We start from the raw sequence: 23,366 nt of genomic DNA on the forward strand, positions 1-23,366 counted from the left end.
ATGAAAATGCTTATAAAGTACTTGCTAGATGGTATCTCACTCCTGTACATTTAAAGCACATGTTCCCAATGCAGTTGGATGTGTGTTGGCACTGTATGATAGGGTTGGGGACTTTTCCATACATTTGGTGGGGGTGTGCCTTAATCTAACCTTTCTGACTAAAGGTGATGCAAGCTTTATCAAGGCTTCTCTGTCTTGTACTCCTTCATCCTGTTTGCTAGGATTATATAATGACCGTTCTATCTGGTGGTGGGAGGGTAAAATGCTGCGATGGGGATTGCGGCAAAGTGCCTTATTGCTTCACATTGGAAGAGTACAGCACTGCGTACCCTGGAGGAAAGGACAGTAACCCAGCATTAGGCGGTCAAGAGCACAAATGGGCAGTGGCCCAGCACGGCAGGAATAGGAGGAGGTAGGGGAGGGTGATGGAAAGTTTAGAGGGGATTGCAAGCATAGGCAAGTTAGGTAAGGGATAAGTAAGGGGAGGCACGAAAGAAGGGAGGACCTATAGGAAGGCAGGCAAGACAGGAAGTCCGAGAGGTGACCTCTGGGAGGAAGAAGGGCAGCGCCCGCAATGCACACTCACCATTTTAGCCTGCTGCTCCTACAGCTCTCCCACCCCACCTGCCCTATATCAAGGAGGTGTAGGGTCTTGTTGCAGCATTCCACATGCGGGGCGGTGGGTCCTAGCCTGAAAGAGCACATAGCACTATGTTGCAAACTAAACCAAGGTAAAAGGTCATGTGTTTGATGTCCCATGCTAGCAGTGGCATGGATGATGTTTAAGACCAAGGGCAGTTCCCCTCTTATACATAGGGGGGCCAGTGCCAGATTAACCAATGATCAGCGGAGCCTACTTCAGACTTGGATGGAATGGGGAGGCTGAAGGCTTGAAGAAAGAGAGTCAACGGTTATGAGAGGGAGGATGCTTTTATGGCAATCCCTTGAGCAAGATGGGATGTTAGCACCTGGGGATGTCAGCGGTATATGCACCAGGCGGAGCAAAAACTACAGTGTGATTATGGCAGAAAGAGAGAGAACTGTGTGACTCAGAAGGCTAGGCCACTTTGCCTCAAATGCTGTAGATAGAAATGGAGTCATAAAATTTATTATTGTAAAATGTATACTTGTTTAGAAATTGCTTGCTACTGTGAATGTATTCATAGATATAAACTGTAGAATGTTGCGGCCACAATAAATTCCACTCTTTATCGGCTAACTGGTCAAGTGTGAATATATACTGTGTGTGGTTTTGGAACAAAAGGAGAGTGCTGAAGTGCCATTTGTCCAGTTTGTGGACTTATACACCTTCAATCCCTGCTGTCGATGGAAAGGCTTATAGCTCAACATAAGGAGTGTTATTTGCCCCATAAGAGAAGCTGGGACATACTTTGGGAGTGCATGACATCTGTTCTTTAGGGGGGAAGGGCAGGGGAGGGTTTAGGAATTTTTCTTGCCCAGCTGTTTGGATTTGGAAAGAAGTGGGCAGTGGTGGTGGGGAGCTAACAGTAGACCTTAGAGTGCCCTGAGGAAACCAGTGGACACTCTGAAGTTGATGCTCTGTGTCTTGTTGGAGGGAGGGGATGAAGGGTATTTAGGGTTGTATTGTACAGGGGAAGGATGTATTTTGGTGGGTTTTGGTTATGTCTAGAAAGGGATGAGCATTGTATTATTTTCCGCTGGTTAATGCCTGGATTGTTGGTTGTGTTTGAAAAATAAACATTCATTGATAAAAAAAAAATCTGATTTGAAGACTTTGTTCTCAGGAACTACCTTTTGTAGCACAAAACTGCAGGTTTTTCCTGATGTGCAAGCAATTTAGCTTCGCAGGACATCATTTTTGGTCCTTAAGCCAACAGCATTGCTTTTTCTTGAAGTTTTCCTGCAAACATCTGGTTACATATGAGGGTGATCAATATACTTTCTTTGATGTAACACACTTGGAGAAATTTTAAATCTGGTAAGAAATGAAGTGTTGGGTTTACTGCTGGGTATTGATTTAGGGTGGGGTTTTTTTTTTTTTTGTTAGGAGGTGTTTGTGCTGTCTCTAGTTTTTCCATACTGTACTATATATTGTTGATTTGCTCTCTTTCTCCTCAAGATGTGGGCTATTGATACACATCGGATTATTTCATTTTTTTAATATTAATTTTGGGGTATTTTTTTCATATATGTTTACCGCCAGTGTAATGATTTTCAAACTACAATTATTAATAAAAAAAAACTTTAAGGGCCGTGCTTACTAAGGTGCACTAGCATTTTTAGTGCATGCACAAAATTAGCACATGCTAACTTGTGGGCACCTACACAGCGCGTGCTATTATAAACAGGGCCCTAAATGAGACTGTTGCCTTGTGTGGGGGTATGTTTATCCTCTTATTCTGGTTTATTTTTTACTGTCATTAAAATTGTACCCATTTATCCACAAAAGATGTTTGTTTGAATGTACGTTCCTGAAAATGCACTTTTGCCATGTTTACAACACTGTAGGCATTCTGTCACTTCTTTCTTTGAATATGAATAGTTGGGTACCCCTGTTTTGTTTTAATTCATCTTATATATCACTTCTGTTTAATGTGTAGTTATTTCTTCATGCAAGAGTGTTTGTTCAATAAATGAGTTTTTCTTTGTTTCTTATGTTTTTTTTCCCCCCATGAATGTAAATGAGGTACCATGACAAATGCTGGACAAGTGTTTCTAGTTTTATGTTCGTAGTGTAGGCTGTATTGTGTTAAGAGGATGCTTGGAATATTTCCTTTTTCTAGTTCTACAGTTGGTGATATCAGAAAAGAACTTTCCTAACACAGCTTAAAATGGCATATTGTGGGAAGTGCTCAGGCATCTTTGAGTAACTGCCAAATCTGTGCATGTTAAAAAAAAAAATAGCAAAAAAAACAATTAGGGGTGTGTTGTGGGCGGAGCATGGGATTTCCTGCACTAATTAGTCCATGGTAATGTAGCTGTGCTAACTAGCTAGTGCACGAGTAGCCTGTGAGTCCATTGTACCTACAAAAAGGGGGGGGGGGGGGTAAATAGTAATACAGAATTTTTTTTAATGGCCACATTCTAATGGCAATTAATACAAAAAAATGCACAAAAGCCATTTTTATGGCTGAGGTAAAAATGGCCATAGCATGTGGGGAAAACCCTGAGTAAGGGTACGCTGAGGCCATTTTTTATTTTACTGCAGCTTAGTAAAAGTGTCCTTTAGTAGCTTTTATTTTAGTATCTGTTATCCTGACGCTAAGGGCTGCTTTGAAGAAATCGCTTGATAATCCTCAGGATTATCCTGATGTTAAGGGCTCCTTTGATGAAATCGCTTAATAATCCTCAGGATTATCCTGATGCTTCTTTGAAGAAATCGCTTGATAATCCTCAGGATTATCCTGACGCTAAGGGCTGCTTTGAGGAAATCGCTTGATAATCAGGATTATCAAGCGATTTCATTGAAGGAGCTCTTAGCGTCAGGATTATTGAAGCAGGGCTCATAAGATAAGTGAAATATTCTTTATCTTGTCTGTTTTAGAAGTTGGCTACTATGATCTGTTGCAGTGCATGGGGACTTGATTAGTATTTAATGATACATTTGTACTGAGCACTAATAGCAGTATATCACACATACAAAATCACTAAGAGAGAGAGCGACCCAATGAATGAAGTGCTATGCTTTACCCAAGCACCACGTGGGTGTTTATATTTCTGAGGGCGCTCCTCTCATCATATGTTTAGGTGATTTTTGTATCAGTACCTGGCCTGGTTTTGGTTTATTTTATTCAAAAGTACAGTTACAGCACATTTCTGATCCAAATAAAAGATTGAACATATATTCAATTCTGGGCTCTGTTTGTTTTTAAATACGATTTCAGCTGTGATTTGTACTCTGTGAACAGGCTTTGAAGGAGAGTTATAGAAATGTATTGATGAGATTGTGAGTATGAAAACTTACCTGTTAACCAACCTTGAAAATGGCTCCAACAGTCCTATCTATATAACATGCCTTACATAGACCTATTTAGCCATTACCTCAGTAGAAAGTAGTTAAGATGGGGGCCCTTTTGTTAAGGCACGGTAAAAAGTGGCCTGCAGTATTGCAAGCGTTTCTTTTGGGCATGTGCTGAGCCATTTTGTTTTACCATATCTAGGTAAAAAGGCCTTTTTTAAAGGGGCCAGAAAATGGACGCGCACTAAAATTGAAATCAGTGTGTGTCCATTTTTGGCCTGAGACCTTACCGCTACCCATTGACCTAACGGTAAGGTCTCAAGTACTACTCGGGCGGTAAGCTTGCAGTGCAAGCCAACTGCCATTTTATGCCGGGTAGGTGCCCCACAATAGAAAATAGAAAATATTTTCTACTGCATGTTTTCAGCATGCACCAAAATTTGGAATTACTGCTTGGGGCAAGCAGTAGCCAGGCAGTAGTGCCAATTCAGCTTGCGCTGAATGCGCATAGGCATTTACATGCCTTTGAAAAAGGGCCCCAGGACCCAAAAGGCAGGCAGAGCTCCAAAGTCTCAATGTGTGGTTTTTGACGATGGTGCAGGGATGAGGGATTTAGATTTGTTAGGAAAGGGGGAGACTGTTCCAAAAGGATGGGCTCCATCTTAACCGGGATGGAACCAGGCTGCTAGTGCTAACTTTTAATAAGGAGATAGAGCAGCTTTTAAACTAGAATGGGGGATGGGGGAAGCAGACAGTCATCCAGGAGCGCATGGTTCAGTGTGGCGTATCCTTGAAGGATACTATTGAAACAGGACATTTAGGAAATCCCAGTACAGAGATTTCAACAATGCTAAAAGTAAGCCAGGTGTGCTTAATGAGAAACCAGGATAAAGGATGCAAATTATTCACTTCAACTTCTAAGCAGCTTGTAAATCAAAGGAAAAAACACAATTTGAAGTGCCTGTATACAAATGCTAGAAGCCTAAAAAATAAAATGGGAGAGTTAGAATATATAGCACTAAATGATGAGGTAGATATAATAGGCATATCAGAGACTTGGTGGAAAGAGGACAATCAATGGGACACTGTGTTAGTGAGGGTATAAATTGTATTGCAATGATAGGATCAAATTGGAGGGGGGGGGGGGGGTTGTTAAAAAGGGAATTGATTGAAATAAAATAAACATTCCACATGACACAGATAGCAGTGTGGTATCACTATAGGACAGAATGAACAGACAGATGAAGAAACGTTTACAGAGATTATGAAAGCTGGCAAATTGGGCAACGCTATAATGGGTGATTTCAATTACCAAAAATGATGGAATCAGTAGAACTCAAAATTCACACAACACACAATTAGTTCTACAATGCTTGAATTGGTATTCGTAGGTAGATCTTGTGTGGATCAATGAAAAAGTAGTGGAGAAAAAAAAGACTTCAGCACTAACGGACACACCTCTGATTGAAAGACACACCTTCATAAATTAAGAGGGCTCCTTATAATCATGAGTCTACAAAAAAAAACAAACTTGTTTGTTATTCATGAAACATAAACAAGACCACCTTTCAAAATACCCAAAAGGGAGAGAGACTCAATTTTATAACAACTGTCTTGAAAAAAAAATCATTACTTATTTTGGATGACAAAAAATGCTCCTCATTTTATATCTTTTTCTACGTAGTATTAATCCATGTAAATCTACCGATATCCCAACAGAGGTGTGTCTGTTAGCGCTGAAGTGTTTTTTTCTCCACTACTTTTTCATTGATCCACACAAGATCTACCTTCGAATACCAATTCAAGCATTGTAGAACTAATTGTGTGTAGTGTGATTTCAATTTCCCCAATATTGGTTTGATAGATGTTACATCAGGGAGTGCCAGGGAGATAAAATTTCTAGATGTAATAAGTGACTGCGTCTTGGAGCAGCTGTTCCAGAAACTGACAAGAGGGGAGCCATTTTGGATCTGGTCCTTCGTGGCGTGCACGACATAGTGCAAGAGGTAGTGGTGTTGGATCCCCTGGGAAACAGTGATCATAACATGATCAAATTTGAGTTACTATCTGGGATGAACCTGCAAAAAAAATCTAGCTGCATTTAATTTTCGAAAGGGTAACTATATTAAAATGAGGAAAAGGTTAAAAAGAAACTAAAAGGATCGACTGCAAAAGTTAGGACACTAAATCAGGTGTGGACGTTATTCAAAAATACCATCTTGGAAGCCCAGTCCAGATGCATTCCATGTATTTGCAAAGGTGGAAAGAAGAGAAAACGTCAGCCAGCATGGTTAAAAAGTGAAGTACAAGAGGCCTTTAGAGCCAGAAATTTTTCCTTCAAAGAATAGAAAAAGGACTCGAATGAAGAAAAAAAGAAGCAGCATGCACTGGCAATTCACATGCAAAGCATTAATAAAGAAGGCTAAAAGAGAATATGAAGAGAAACTTTCCGCAGAGGCTAAAACTCACAGTAACAACTTTTTCAGATACATCAGAAACAGAAAGCCTTTGAGGGAATCTGTGGGACCATTAGATCATGAAGGAACAAAAGGGGCGCTCAGGGAGGACAAGGCCATAGCGGAGAACCTGAATGAATTCTATGCTTCTGTCTTTACAGAAGAAGATGTAAGAGATGTGCCTGTACTGGAAATGGTTTTCAAGGGTGATGATGCGAAGGAACTGAAAGAAATCTCGGTGAACTTGGGAGATGTACTGAGCCAACGTGACAAATTAAAGAGTAGTAAATCACCTGGACCAGATGGCATACATCCAAGGGTACTCAAAGAATTCAAGCATGAAATTTCTGATCTGCTGTTAGTAATATGTAACCTGTTGTTAAATTCGTCCTTAGTACCTGAAAATTGGAGGGTGGCCAATGTGATGCCAATTTTTAAAAAGAGTTCTAGGGATGATCTGGGAAATTATAGACCAGGTAAAATAGTGGAAACATTGAGCCTGCAAATGGTGGGAAAATGTGGGATACAAATGCTACAAATAAAATGAAGAATAAAATTACAGAACACATAGACAACATGGTTTAATGGGACAGAGTCTGCATGGGTTCAGCTGTGGGAAGTCTTGCCTCACCAATTTGCTTCATTTCTTTGAAGGCATGAATAAACATGTGGATAAAGGTGAGCCAGTTGATGTAGTGTATCTAGATTTTCAGAAAGCTTTTGATAAAGTTCCTCATGAGAGACTCCTGAGAAAATTAGAGTCATGGGGTAGGAGGCAAGGTTCTGGTGTGGATTAGCAATCGGTTATTGGACAGAAAACAGAGGGTAGGGTTAAATGGTTATTTCTCTCAATGGAGGAGGATGAACAGTGGAGTGCTGCAGGGATCTGTACTGGGATCAGTACTATTTAACATATTTATAAATGATATGGAAATCGGAATGACGAGTGAGGTGATTAAATTTGCAGATGATACAAAACTATTCAAGGTTGTTAAAACAAGTGCAGACTGTGAAATGTTACAGGACAACCTTAGGAAATTGGAAGACTGGGCGTCCAAATGGCAGATGGAATTTAATGTGGGTAAATGCAAGGTGATGCACATTGGAAACAATAATCTGAATCATAGTTACCTGATGCTAGGATCCTCGTTGGGGGTCAGTGCTCAAGAAATAGATCTGGGTTTCGTTGTAGATAATACGATGAAATCTCCTCAGTGTGTGGCAGTGGAGGCCAAAAAACCAAACAGGATGCTAGGAATTATTAAGAAAGGGATGGTGAATAAGACTGAAAATAGTATAATGCCTTTGTATCGCTCCATGGTGTGTCCACACCTTGAGTATTGTGTTCAGTTCTGGTCACAGTATCTCAAAAAAAGATATAGCAGAATTAGAAAAGAGCGACCAAAATGATAAAGGGGATAGAACTCTTCTTGAATGAGGAAAGGCTAAAGAGGTTAGGGCTCTTCAGCTTGGAAAACAGACGAAAGAGGGGAGATATGATTGAGGTCTACAAAATTCTGAGTGGTGTAGAACGAGTAGAAGTAAATCGATTTTTTTTTTTTTTTTACTCATTCCAAAAGTACAAAGACTAGGGGACACTCGAAGAAGTTACATGGAAATACTTTAAAAATAAATAGGAGGAAATATTTTTTCACTCAATGAATTGTTAAATGCTGGAACTCTTTGCCGGAGGATGTGGTAACAGCGGTTAGCATATTTGGGTTAAATAAGTTGGACAAATTCCTGGAGGAAAAGTCCACAGTATGCTATTGAGACAGACATGGGAAGCAACTGCTTGCCCTAGGATTTGTAGTATGGAGTGTGACCACGATTTGGGTTTTTGCCAGGTTCTTGTGACCTGGCTTGACCACTGTTTGAAAACAGGATACTGGGCCAGATGGACCATTGGTCTGACCCAGTATGACTACTCTTATGTTCTTATGTTAATAGTATATGTACCTTTACAGAAAGAGAAGGTGATGAAAACCTGAATCAAGCATAGAAGTACCCTCCTGATTGTAGAGAAAGCGAGACAAAAAGCCAGAGATGAGTTTGTTCTGCAGTTGTTGGAGCAAAGAGGAAGAATAAATGATCTTTCTTTCTTGTCTGTCAGTTTTCACTTTTTTCTTTTCAAGGCTTTTTTTTCAACAATTTATGCACCACAGCATTAGAAAATGTAATTGAACTGTCAATAGTTTTTTATGTACTATGCTCCTTTAGCCAAACTTAATGAAGTTCAATAATTCAATATTTTTTATTTTATTGTTTAATTGTGGCCCCCGCTTTTCTCCTCTTCCTCTGGCCAGGGATCACACTGCATACTAGGATGACAGGAAAAGATTTTAATATGACAGTTTATTGATATTTTATAATGGCAATAAAGCACTTTAGGAAATGAAGCAAACTGAGCCATGGCTGACATTTTTCCTGTAACTCATTAAGTCTTGATCTAAATTCTGCATATGCAGGTGTGTTAAGTCACAGAAAGTAATGGTCCCTTAAGGGTGAGATCATTTTTATCTATTCAATTACAATATTCTATATAATGGTTTAAATCTCTTAGGGGTCCTTTTACTAAGGTGCAGTAGGCCTAATGTGGGCCTACCACACAGTAAAAGGACGCTACTATGAGACACGCTGAGTAGTTTCCCATTTGTGTGCACTAATCCCTTGCTGGAAAATATTTTTTATTTTCCAGTGTAGGAGGTGGGCCCATGGGCAGAGAGTAGGCATGCCTGCAGTAATCGGGTAGTGCGGGCATATTACCACACACTACCTGATTACCACAGGAGCCCTTACCGTCTCCTAAATAGGTGGCAGTAATGGCCTCAAACTAATGGGGAAATTAACACGTGGCCATTACAAAAAAATATGGCAAGGCAGCCATTTTACCACCACACTATTAGCAAGTAATTCAAATCAACTTGTTGGTACCTAATAGTGAGCTGGTAGAGGGGCTATAAGGCATGTAAGTTTTCAGTTATATTTTTGCTACAATAACCTGTTTTCTGGGTGTATAATTAAATTACTTTTCAATATGCATTTAGCCAATGGGTATAAAGGTAATTCAATTTCCTGCCTTCAAAAAGTAAATTGATGAAGAGCTGATGTGATAAAGTTTCATTTAGGACTCAAAAACAATAATGCAAAGTTTGCTATAAGTTGCATGCAATTCACATTTTTTATAACTTACGCTTTCACTACCTTAATTTTTACTACCACATTTTGTTTGTAACTTAAGATTGTGGCTCCAAGTATATAAGAGTTATGTTTTGGCTTCAAATTGGTGCTAGTTTTGGCTATTGCATCATGAACCTTCCTTTACCACTACCCAGGGATTTCCCGTTTTATTTCCTTCCAACTTGAGCATTGTAGTATCTGCTCTTCATAAGGCATGCAGTATATGCTCTGAACCTCCATCCATCAGTATAATGCAGAGTTTGTTTTAAAACATAATATTCTGTGTGATACTGAGCGCAATAAAAATACAAATGGTTCCAGGTGGCCACCTCCTATTCAGATCTTCTGCAATTCATCTGAAATTGATTCATCATGCTACCTGTTCTTAAAGCATCCAGATCCAGCTGTACAGAAACTGATAAATCTCAATAAAATTCAGTAGAGGCAGCTATAATGAAATGGGAGCAGCAATCATAGGCTTCCACTAGATTTTTCCTCATGGAATGTGATAAAATTGGAATGACAAAATGATGGTGTTATACTGCTGCCTGAAATTAGATTTTTGTCCCAATATGGAAGATTTTTGCAGTTCTATCTTACAAATTAAGACTTGTATTGTAAAGCTGTTTGCAAAATGAAAAGAGGGTGCTATAGCTGAACTTCAAAAATTGTATTTTTCTGTGTGAAAGAAGACATAAATATCTTTACAAAATTATACAAATTAGTGGAAGCCTTGTTTTTAATGTTAAAAGTAAACAAGACTAGTTTTCTGCTTGTTGGAGACAATGTATAATGTATTTGTTGGACTAAAATACATTTTTTTAAAATATTTCTCCTGATAGGTGGTGCACATGTATTCCATGAATAGATTAATAATAATTATGCAAATCTTAAATTGTGCTTTTTCAACTCTGTCCAAAGTTGCCAAAAAATGTACTGCTGGTTTTGAATGCATGAAGTTAAGAAATGTTGCCGATGGGGAAGAGATTCTTAAAACTTTCTTTGATGAATAGGGCTTTTGTTTTCACTTTTTAAGTTCATTTAAATTTCTTCTTTTGCCGTCCCAATCTGTTCTCACACCTCACATAAATTTTCTCCTGGGCTGGAAGAAGTGGTACGTTTTCCACATTTTGAGCGCAAAATGTCATTCTACATAGAAAATAAAAAATAAACATCAGTTTTGCATTTTAGTTTATATATTTATTTTATTACTAATTTTCCTTTTATATAATAGAGGTGTCTTGCGTGCAACCTGATATCTAGTAGGCCTCTGTGGTCTTCCTCTTTTTGATTAGTTAACTATTCCTTAAATATAATATTGCCATATGTAGACTAATATAGGTATATATTAAAAAAGGAGCAAACACTCCCTTACAAGTAAGAATATGTCAAACAGAAGAAAGTAAGGGAAGCCCAATCCGATTCTAACTTAAAAATGTAATGCTGTATAGAATCGGCAATGGACAATAAAAGTTGATAGGTCCAGACTTGTATAGTATATCATAAAAATAAGAATGTGTAACAGATGACACAGATCTGTGTTTTGGCTATTAAAGCCTTCCTCAGGAGTCACAAGGTCTAGAAACAAATAGGGGCCTTTTTTCAGAGCGGCGGTAACCCCAACGCGGGTTTACCACTTGCTATTCCGGGACTGCCGCTAGCCCAACTTGGCCGCCAGCGGTAGTTCTGGATTGAACACGCACCATTTCCAGCATGAAAATGGTTAGCGTGGTGATAATTCGGCAGTAATTGGGCATTGCTGCGTGCTGCCCGGTTGTCATCGGTTTACAGCAGGAGCCCTTACTGCCACCTCAATGAGCTGTGGTAAGGGCTCTCTGCCGCATGGCCACGCGATATACCGCTTGGCCATTTTGTTTTGGGGGCTTTTTACCCGCTGTGGTAAAAAGGGCGAAAAATGGCTTCTGCCACTACTGCAGGGCCCTTTTCCCCCACAGCTTGGTAAAAGGAAACCATAATGAACATGTAAAACAGGAACAAATAACTGTTTTTTTGGGGAAGTCCACCTCTTCATTCTGGATCTGTTTGAGTTTGCTATTCTATTGACTGTTTCTTGATTCCCATTCCCTTCTGCTACCATCATCACATGTATTGCATGCATTCTGTGGGTATTCTAAATATCTGTGCTTAGGCTAAAAGCTTGAGTGTAGTATTGAGTAGTACAATTAATGATTCTTCAGAATTCAAGATCATAATTTCTATCATGTCTGCCTCTGTTTCTCTTCATGCTACTAAAAAAAAAAAAAGTGTTAGAACAACTTTATGAGCTCACACTAACTTAGATTTGCCACCTGGTATTTACTGCTTTACATTTCACCCACAATCCTAAAGAAATAAGTATAGAAGCAAAGTTTCTCTCTCCCTCACCCTAGCCTTATCATAAATAAATGAGGAAATGTGTAGCCAGCTTCTCAGAATCATAGGAATCAATTGGAGCTGTGATATGAATACTACTATGACCTCTGGATCTGGGCTGAGCCCATAGTCATTTTATACAGGTTATGGAGTGGAGTGGCTTAGTGGTTAAAGCACTGGTCTTGACATCCAGAGTTGACCAGTTCAAATCCCACTGCTGCTCCCTGTGATCTTGGGCAAGTCACTTAATCCTCCATTTCCTCAGGTACAAAATTAGAGAGTGAGCCCTCCAGGGACAGAGAAATACCCAGTGTACCCGAATGTAACTCACCTTGAGCTACTACTGAAGAAGGTGTGAGCAAAATCCAAATAAATAATAATAATAATAATAATAATAATACTTGAAATGGGATTAGAGCCAGTGCCATAGAGGTGAAAAGCTTGGATTATTCTTCTGAGCCATTAACATCAAGCATAAGTAATAGCAAAATATTTCACTATTATAATGAATCTTCACACAGTTATGCTAGATCTCATTTATCAAAGTGATTTCCTTAGGTACAAAATGAAAGAGAAACATTAAATAGTTCAGGTTCAATTTATGTTGATATACTACAAAGTCATAATAAGATATTGAAGCAGTATACAATTTAAAAAATATAATGGAGGGAGGAGCAAGTCTAAACTGGATTACTGCAACGCACTATACGCAGGCTGCAAAGAACAGATTATCAAGAAACTTCAAACAGCCCAGAATACCGCAGCCAGACTCGTATTTGGCAAATCAAGATATGAAAGCACAAAACCCCTAAGAGAAAAACTTCACTGGCTCCCACTCAAAGAACGTTTCGCGTTCAAGATTTGCATGACTGATCACAAAATCATCCACGGAGATGCCCCGAGCTACATGCTAGACCTCGTGGACCTGCCTCCAAGAAATGCTAAAAGATCAGCCCGCAAATTCCTTGATCTGCACTTCCCCAACTGCAAAGGACTAAAGTACAAGCTAACACATGCGACTAGCTTCTCTTACATGAGCACGCAGCTATGGAATGCACTACCAGCTGACTTGAAAGCGATCAACAAAATAACTAACTTTCGTAAATCACTGAAAACCTATCTCTTCAACAATGCCTACAAAGAGAATCCATAGTTTATTATAACACCTTACCACTTCACCCTACTCTGACAGTCACCTTTCTCTAACTTTATTCTGCTCTTTTCTTATCATCCATGATCTTATTGTAACACCAATTGTACCTGTCTCCTGGAATGGCGATGCCATAACAGGTTTTTGTAAGCCACATTGAGCCTGCAAATAGGTGGGAAAATGTGGGATACAAATGCAATAAATAAATTAACAAAAAAATAAATACCCAACAACAAAATGAGGCAATAGCGAAGAACACCAGGGGGAAAAAATCTGTAATTTTATTTTGGAAAGGTAGCATGCTGTCTGCACCAGATTATGGGATATTCCAGTTAGAGTTGTGGAAAGGTCTGCATAAAAAAATGGGACCTAAGGAATTTTTAAAGGTTTTGGAAAGAGGGCTTAATCCTAAGGGAAAGATTATTCCAGAAGTAATGGCAATAATACCGTAGCAGGTGTGTCTAAGAACATCAAGCCAGATATGGTGATGAGATGGGACCAGGGATGGACTGGGGGACAATATCGCTAAACATACCTTTACTGTCAGGAATGCTGTGGCCCTGCCAACTAAAATACAGTGCCTGAGCCGCTCCCATTCTCCTCCCACTGCAGAAGGTTGGCAGTGTGTTTATTCTGTATCAGATGAGCTTCTGTCCATGTTCTGCATGTGCAACTGAGGTGAAGGATTCTGCTAGCATGACGTGTCTGCTTAGGAATTTGTAACAGTCCAGCTTGTTCCAGTTTTCTAGCAGCAGGTATATTGGTGCTCTAAGGCCCACTGTAATATTTACAGCAGTCTTTTCATAGGTGGGTTAGGGCTGTTAAACTGTGGTAAGTTTTCTGTATAGGCTTTTAAGTGGTTTTTGCAGGGTTTTGTGTTATTTTGCAGTGTCTGCCCTATTTGAATGTAGGCTCTGGGAAGGTGGCCCTTATCACCCAAAATAAAAATGATCAGGACTGGTGGTCTCCACATCTTGTAGAGTCACCCCACAAACAAAAGCCCATCTGATTAAAACAAAGTGGCTAGCAGTGGAAGGAGTATGTATGATGATCTGAGGTGATGGTCACATTTTGCTGCCTGCTGTAGCCGGTAACGGGACATATGCTGCATCCCGCCTCCTGATGTAGCTTCATGTTTCTTAATAGGCGGGAAGCAGCAGAGAGAGCCTGTGTTAATCATTGCTGGCCACAGTACCAGAGTGACAACACTGGCACCGCTGCGTGGCCAACACCGACTGGTATCTATTTTACAAAAGTCTGCTCCCCCTTAACATCAAAACCTGGCTATACCTCTGCATAGACCATAGAAGTGTGTCTGGCATCAGCCTCGGTTCCCTCAGTGCTGTAGTTGCTGAATCCTCTTTTAGTCTTTTTTTCTATTTGTGGGACACAGACCATAGAAGTCTGACCAGCATCGACTTCAGTTCTCATTACTCTTGCCCAAGATAACACCTTCAACAGCCATGTGGTGTTTCCATCCTATTTCTATTTAGGCATCCTCTGTGTCTATCTGACGCATTTTTGAATTTGCTCACCATTTTTGATGCTACCATTTCTCCTGGAAGGGCATTCCAGGCATTTACTACCCTCTCTGTGAAAAAGTATCTCCTGACCTTACTCCTAAGTCTACTCCCTGCAACCTCTATTCATGTCTAATAGTTCTACCACCCGTATGTCTCTGGAAGAGGTTTGTTTGAATGTTAATACCTTTCAAGTACTTAAAATGTCTGTATCATATCACCTTTCTCCTTTTCTCTAGCGTACACATGTTCAAGTCCTTCAGTTTTTCTCATACCCAGTTTTTCTTATGGCACAAACCCAGTACCATTTTTGTTGCCTTCCTCTGAACCACCTCAAATCTTTTCATGTTCTTGAAGATATACGACCTCCAAAACTGGACACAATACTTAAATGGGGCCTCGCCAATGATCTGTACAGGGGCATCAACACCTTTCTTTTGCTGGTTATACCTCTCTCTATGCAGCCTAGCATTCTTCAGGCAACAGTCACCACCGTGTTTCATTGTTTCGCCACATTGAGATCCTCAAACACTATCGCGCCAAGGTCTCTCTCCTGATCCGTGCGTGTCTGTCTCTAACCCCCAAGCATGTACTGCTCTGTTGGATTTCTACACTCCAAGTGCATCACTTTGCACTTCACATTAAATTTTAACTGCCAAACATTTGACCATTCTTCTTATTTTTGAAGATCTCTTCTCATGTTGTCCACTCCTTCCTTGGAGTCCACTCTGATGCAAATCTTGGTGTCATCTGGAAAAATGCAAACTTTTCCTTCTAATCCTTCAGCAATGTCGCTCACAAATGTGTTGACAATTTTTACTTGTACGGATCACTGAACAATTGTGTATTCTATTTAAATGGGATTTTTCCTTAATGTTGCAATCCACTTTGCACCTTGGCTAAAAGCGTAATAAAAATCTCAGAATAGACTAGAATCATCCCCAGTACCGATCACTAATAAGGCAACTGGACTACCATAATGCCCTTTATCCAAGATTAAAATAATCACAGTTTAAGCACATCTAGATGGTACATAATACTACAGCTAACCTCAACAAAGGGCCTCTGTTATTGTTTACCTGTATCTTACAAAATTCCATTCAAAATTGTAGTAATAATATATTAGTGTTGCATTCTGGCCTTCCATTATTCATAATCTCTTATTCCTTGTATCCCCACCCAAACACTTGTTTCTGTCAATAGAATCTCCTATAGAGTGATCTGACATAAAGTGACTAGAAAGACAATATTTAGGGTAATCCTGCCTATTCTATGGAGCTCATTACCCCCGGTCTTGGACTTGAGCCTTCATTGAGGGAAAGTTGTGTTAAACATTTACCAGTTAATATTCAGCTGGTGACAGTCAATGTGGTTTTTTTTTTTTGTAAAGATAACTGCTGCCACCTAAATTTAGACCCAGGTATTCAAGGTTGGACCAAGACTGGGAACCAGCATTAAATATCCGGTCATGACAGCAGGTCATGTACTGGCCACTGGCATTTAATGTGGGTCATGGCTAATATTCACACAAGACATGCTTAAGACACTTATGTAGGTTCCAATTGAGTGTTGGCTGGGACCCACATAAGGGGATCAGGTCCCCAACATCTTTTTCCCAGTTCTGATCTCCCTCCCCCTCAATGTCCACTGTGGTTCCAGTCCCTCTGATCCTACTCCCCAGTGTTCTGCAGACCCCTAGTCACTTCAGGACTTACCTAAAAGTGATCTTTAGTATTCTAATGGAACATGGAATGAGTGGTTCCATTCCACTTTTGCCTATGCTTCATGTAGCTCTGGGTTCAAAATGGTGGCACTCACCCATAGGGATAATCTTATGGTACTACCACTACAGTCATAGAGTCAGCCTTCCATATAAATGCAATAGAAGGCTGATATCTAGTGATAATTTGTGACAGGAGTGCTAGGAGTCAGGGTTGCCATTTTGAACCCAGATCCAGACAGAGGTGGAGTGGAAGGGGACTACATTTTAGAATATAGGTTGTACAGCAAAGACATAACTATATAGTCTAAGGAATTTATGAATGGCTGCAGTAGTGTGAACTGATTCAAGGCTGCTGAGAGGGGGGCAGGGGCGGCAAGATTTCCAAGGCCTGCCCTTCCAGGCGGTGCCCGGCGCTGGGGTCTGTCTCTCGCCTGCTCCTGTGTTTCAAGACCCGAGTGGTTGAGTTAACATGATAACCCGGGTCCTGGCACACAGGAGCAGTGAGAGTGACAGACTGAGTGACGTCAGCCCCCGGCTCCAGATTCAAACAAGACACCTCAGCTGCCTTTCCCTAGCTGCAATAAATAAGTGACATCAGCCCCTGCCTCCACTCCAAGCCACAACTCTTTTCTTTCTTGGACGAGCAAGCGGCGAAGCAGGTTCGGGCGCCCTGCAGCCCCTCAACCCCAGAACCGATGCACCGTGATAACCAAGAGGTGCTTGCACTCTTGTGCTTCAGCTACTGTATAAGACTTGTGGAAGGAAGTGGTTTGTTTTATTTTTGATTGTGTTCTTCTTAACGCTCAGAGGGCGAGCAGAGAAGACACAGGAAGGGGAAGAGGGCAGCGGCTGCCCAAATGGGTGGGCGGGGGCTCAAATAGAGCAGCTGCCATAGGCGTAGTTTGACTGTTTCATTTGGGGGGCAAAGAATGGGCGGAGCATATTAGCATATCATTTGCATATATACATATGCAAATGAATATGCCAATATGGAGGAAGGAATTGAAATTTACAGGCAAAATATCACAGATGCACATTTGAAAAAGCTGACACATTTCAATTAATAAATTATGAATAAAATACTTTTATCAACCTTTGTTGTCTGATCATTTAGTTTTTCTATTCGCTTTGGTCCCAGTGTCTTCTGTTTTATGCAGTGTCTTCTTTCCAGTAGGCTTCCCTCTGCTCCCCACCCTCCCAGTCCCATCCATCTCTTGCTCCTTCCCTCTGCTCCCCACCCCTCCCAGTCCCATCCATCTTCTGTTCCTTCCCTCTGCTCACCATCCCTCCGTCCCATCCATCTTCTGCTCCTTCCCTCTGCTGTGCCTGACCTCTCCCAATCCCATCCATCTCCTGGTTCATCCCTCTGCTCCCCACCCCTCCCAATCCCATCCATCTCTTGCTCCTTCCCTCTGCTCCCCACCCCTCCCAGTCCCAACCATCTCTTGCTCCTTCCCTCTGCTCCCCACCCCTCCCAGTCCCATCCATCTTCCTTCTACTGCCCCCCCCCCCCCGCGAGGTCCAAGATGGTGACTCCGTTTACCCCCTCTCTTCCTCCCTCCCTCCGGCACAGGCAACAGTCTTCAGCTTTTTCAGCGTTCCTGGCAGCGGTAGCGATGTACACGCTGCCTTCGGTCTGCCCCGGAAGCCTTCTCTTCAAGTTCCTGTTCCCACCTATGCGGGAACAAGAACTTGAAGAGAAGGCTTTGGGGCAGAGCCGAAGGCAGCGTGTACATCGCTACCGCTGCCAGGAACGCTGAAAAAGACTGCTGCCTGTGCCGGAGGGAGGGAGGAAGAGAGAGGGGTAGACGACACGCTCATCTCCGTCCGCTTGGCTTCCCTGCCCTCTCTGTCTGCGTCCCGCCTTCCTCTGACGTCAGAGGAAGGCGGGACGCAGATAGAGAGGGCAGGGAAGCCAAGCGGACGGAGAGGAGCGCGTGCCTGCATGTGTTTTTTTTTTTAAACTAATGGCGCCGCGGCGCCTCGTCGTCGTTTGGGGGGGGGGCATTGCCCCCCCCAGTCTACGCCTATGGCAGCTGCCTGTCCCTTCCCTGCACCAGGCCCGGCTGTTTGCCCCCAACCTGAGTCCAGCTCTGTCTCTTTGCAGCCCTGAGCTGATATTATGTCCTTGTTCTATAGACTAGGGAACAAGAATTGAAACATGTAGATAACATATGACAGAAGACATTCTCACACAGACTGACATTTTATCATTATCCACTGCTGACACTTAAAATATGAAAAACAAAATATATTTTGGCATTCCTTTTATATATATATATATATATATATATACTTGTATATATATGTGTGTGTGTGTGTGTGTGTGATGTGCAGTGTAATATTACACAAAACAAACTTTCCAAAAACTCTTTTTTAATTTTTCTTTTGCATTCAGATAGTGCTCAGTGACTGGACAACCACCTGTAGACTGACTGGCAGTCGTTAAATGTGTTGTTCCTGTTAGTACATCATTGCACGCCGCCACCTGCCTATCCTGGATGTTATATAATGTCTCTTTGAGATGGAATCAATATTTCTTATATACACTGAAAAACTCGTTAGATAAACCACTTATCTTAGCGCTTGACAAGTTGGTTCAGCTGTAACTAGTGGAGGTACCAGTCAGTTGAAAAACATGTGGTGAAATAAATTACAATGGAGTTTTTAAATCAGTTCCCAGTTGTCATTCATTGTTGGTGCCCTACATGCAAGCATGTTTCGCTGTAGCGTCATCAGGGGAACACCATTCTAAAAAACAAAAATAAACATAAAAATAGAGCGTGTGACTCAAAAGCAGTACCTATGTGAATGCTAAACATACAATCTTAATATTTAAACCTTTCTTCATTATTAGCATGTTAGCAAAACATCGAAGTATATATGGTATAACGGCTACCTTAAGGCAGGAATAGCCTACACTCCTCTCCCTCAGTCGGCCAGAACGCCGGTGCATGCGTGGTAGATATTGCCTTGATACCACCTATGGTTTTAAATCCTAGGGAGGTGGGTCAAAGCCCACCAATCAATTTCCTTGTTGAGTCCTGATGGGATTACTGTTCACCACTGAAAAATGAGACGCTGTTCCTGTTGAATTAATGCCAACACTACATCACCACTGAAAGTTCTAGGTAATTGATGTAACACTATGAATTACAGATCTCGTATTTCATGTTTAAGATCCATCCAGTGTGAAACTAGTGGAGCTTCATTTTTCTGCACCCACAAATTGCTCACATGCTCTGCAATACGGTCTATTCTCTGCTTAGTTTGACCGATGTACCATTTTCTGCAAGGACAATAAATGCCATATACTACACGGGCTGATTCACAGTCGGTGGAATACTTCAATACATAATCTTTCCCAGTAATGGGATGCTTAACAGTTTTCGTAATAAGGGCATATCTGCAATATACACAATGGCCACATTGACTGTGGCCACCCTGTCTATTAAGAAGGGCTTGCTCATATCTCCGATTGAGTATTTCAGCCAAATTGCGAGCTCTAGTATGTGCAAAACATATGTTCTGTGGTATATCATGCAGTCTTAGAATTGGCCAATGTTTGTGGATTATTCGCTTGATGTACTTAACTTCCAATGAAAATGGTAATACACATACAATCTGGTCCTGATGGTTACGTATTGAACCCGAAGTATGCAACAGCCATTGTTGTCTTGCTCGCTTATATGCTTTCTTTAATACCTTCCCAGGATACCCTCTCTGTATGAATCTATGGTGTAAGTGCACTGCATGTTTATCAAATGTCTCTTTGGAGTGGCATAATCATCTCAATCTTAAAAACTGCCCGGCTGGAATACCGTCTTTTTGGGCTTTAGAATGAAAACTTTTGTAATGTAGGATGGAATTTGTATCTGTCGGCTTACGATATACCTCAGTATGGAATTGACCCTGGTGCCATTCAATGGATATATCCAAAAACGTGATATGACTATGAGATGTGGTGGTTTCAAAACTTATATTGGGGTCACACATGTTGAGATACTGAAAAAATTGCAATAACTCCTCCATTCCAGCTGACCAAATCAAAATCGCATCATCAAACTAAGCGGAGAATAGACCGTATTACGGAGCATGTGAGCAATTTGCGGGTGCAGAAAAATGAAGCTCCACTAGTTTCACACTGGATGGATCTTAAATATGAAATACGAGATCTGTCATTCGTAGTGTTACATCAATTACCTAGGACTTTCAGTGGTGATGTAGTGTCGGCATTAATTCAAAAGGAATAGCGTCTCATTTTGACGGTAATCCCATCAGGACTCAACAAGGAAATTGATTGGTGGGCTTTGACCCACCTCCCTAGGATTTAAAACCATAGGTGGTATCAAGGCAATATCTACCACGCATGCACCGGCGTTCTGGCCGACTGAGGGAGAGGAGTGTAGGCTGTTTCTGCCTGAAGGTAGCCGTTATACCATATATACTTCGATGTTTTGCTAACATGCTAATAATGAAGAAAGGTTTAAGATTGTATGTTTAGCATTCACATAGGTATTGCTTTTGAGTCACACGCTCTATTTTTATGTTTATTTTTGTTTTTAGAATGGTGTTCCCCTGATGACGCTACAGCGAAACATGCTTGCATGTAGGGCACCAACAATAAATGACAACTGGGAACTGGTTTAAAAACTCCGTTATAATTTATTTCACCACATGTTTTTCAAGTGACTGGGACCTCCACTAGTTACAGCTGAACCAACATGACAAGCGCTAAGATAAGTGGTTTATCTAACGAGTTTTTCATCTGTATATAAGAAATATTGATTCCATCTCAAAGAGACATTATATAACATCTAGGATAGGCAGGTGGCGGAGTGCAATGATGTACTAACGGGAACAACACATTTAACGACTGCCAGTCAGTCTACAGGTGGTTGTCCAGTCACTGAGCACTATCTGAATGCAAAAGAAAAATAAAAAAAAGAGCTTTTGGAAAGTGTTTCCTGTGAAGGCCCCTAAAAAATAAACACAAAAAAATTGAATTTCTTACATACTCCCCACTTGCTTGTGGGGAGTAACAATTTGTACATCTCTATTGTGCATATGCCACATGTGATCTAATGAATTCAAATAATCGTTTTTTAAAATTTAACAGCTTCTGCATCCTGAATTGTCTAGATGTGAAATAGTATGCTAGATATTGGTCAGGGTCCCAGTGCAACAGTGCACTAATAAAAATGGAGTGCAGAAAGCTGGAAAGGTAGGGTGTATCTGGCATCAGCAGTGACAGTAAGTAAACAATAGATTTCTGGTATGGTAGCTATATGATCACTACATCCTTAAATTGATTTGTTGATGTGTATTGAAGATGAGATTGATCAGAGCACCTACTTTTGTTGCGTTTCTCCTGCTTTCACTCGTATGGTCTTCACAATGAATCCTTGATAACTTGCAACCTTGGTCCAAGGTATGATAGTTTGTACTGTGTCCCAGATGTGTGCCCACATATCTGTGCCTTTCCATTTGAATTTAATCATCATTATGTCACCAATATCCGTATCAAGTGTGATAAGAAAGGAATAGGTTTTATTTCCACTGATTTCTTCAACACTGAAGATTTCCAACAAAAAATAAAAATATTAGTTGTATATCATAGTAAGGGGTGTTGATACTTTACCTTTTTATATCCAATAGTTTTAAGGTTATGTGATGGATTTGACACTAATATTCAAATATATATCAATTTCTTTATAATATTTATTTAGATTTTGCTCACACCTTTTCAGTAGTAGCTCAGGGTGAGTTACATTTGGCTACACTGGGTATTTCGCTGTCCCTGGAGAGCTCACAATCTAAGGGCCCTGTTTACTAAGCGTTACAGGCGCATTAACATTTTCTAACGTTCGTTAACCATGTACTTGCCTACAATATCTCTATAGGCGCCTACATTACATTTCTTAAAGTAATCCTTAAGTAAGGCATTGGGCATTATGTCCCTTTCTGTCCCTTTGAACTCCCACCTTGCAAATACATAAGTGAACCCACTGTATACATTTTCTATTTTTGTGTATGCAAAAATTCATAATGCCTGATGCCTTATTTAAGAATTATTTTAGGAAATGTAAAGTTTAGAATATCTATCTTCATGTTTTTGTAATGGTTTTAAAGATGTGTTAATGTGTTTTTAAAAACTTGATATACTCTGCCTTCAACCTTTTTGGAAGACGTGTGTGTGTGTGGGGGAGGGTGATTTATCAACATGGGTTACAGTTATGTTATTTTACAATAACTTGTGCTATTTTAGCACAGGTCCCATTTAACGCAATGAGGCCTAGTTACTAATGCCTGGGGTTAACAGTAAAATAAGAATCAGGTGGTAACTGAACACAAACAAGTCCCATGGGGTAGTAACTATCGACCAAGAAGCGGGAAAAGGAAGAAGGCTTGACAAGTGATGGGATAAACAATCAAACTTTATTGCTCTCAAGCCTGCTTCCTTTTCCCACTTCTTGGTCGATTGTTAACAGTAAAATAACACATCTTAATGGTAGCTCGTGTTGATAATTTTCCCCCTAAGAGGAATATAAATTCTAAAATTAAATACCTGGGATTGCAATTTTGATTCTGTACATTCTGAAGCAAGTGCAGGTAAATTGCAATCTGTGGCTTTCTACAAATGACTATTTGCTATACTGAGAAATATAGATTTGGTATTGTACTACATGTGAAGACCAATTTTGCATAGTGCATCTAGATAGAAAAAGAGAAAACTAAGGGGTATTTACAATTAGCCAAATATTTTATAAAAAAACTTGCTGAAACCAGAGCCTTTTGTGAACTTGACATTGCAGGAAGGATACGTGTATTTGGCGGCATGTACAGTGGGAATGTTTGTGAAAATAAAGATTGCACTTTCATTTACAACTGTTTATGGGGTTTCTTTTATTAATGAGGGACAGCATACTTCATAGTAATTCTATATAACTAGCATCCTTTCACTGAGTACACTGTATAGCATTCATGGCTCTGAGCATACACCTGTGTTTCTATATCAGCTCCC

General features: G+C 40.5%; 1 protein-coding gene across 2 annotated transcripts in view; it reads right to left on the reverse strand.

The window, feature by feature from the left end:
- Nucleotides 1–8,734: 8,734 nt before the first annotated feature.
- LIPC (lipase C, hepatic type) overlaps nucleotides 8,735–23,366 on the reverse strand; it is a 165,778-nt gene continuing 151,146 nt past the window's right edge. Inside the window, exons 8-10 of one of the 2 annotated variants that reach the window (XM_030188843.1) lie at nucleotides 21,698–21,916; nucleotides 10,567–10,725; nucleotides 8,735–10,535 (exon numbers count right to left, since the gene is read on the reverse strand). In XM_030188843.1, coding sequence (XP_030044703.1) covers nucleotides 10,614–10,725; nucleotides 21,698–21,916 — 331 coding nt within the window. In that variant the 3' untranslated portion in view covers nucleotides 8,735–10,535; nucleotides 10,567–10,613. Of the gene's footprint in view, nucleotides 10,726–21,697; nucleotides 21,917–23,366 lie in introns of both variants that reach the window. The other variant, XM_030188837.1, reaches the window with a different exon arrangement.

The sequence above is a fragment of the Microcaecilia unicolor genome, chromosome 1 (genome assembly GCF_901765095.1).
Source record: "Microcaecilia unicolor chromosome 1, aMicUni1.1, whole genome shotgun sequence".
NCBI classification, from domain to species: domain Eukaryota; kingdom Metazoa; phylum Chordata; class Amphibia; order Gymnophiona; family Siphonopidae; genus Microcaecilia; species Microcaecilia unicolor.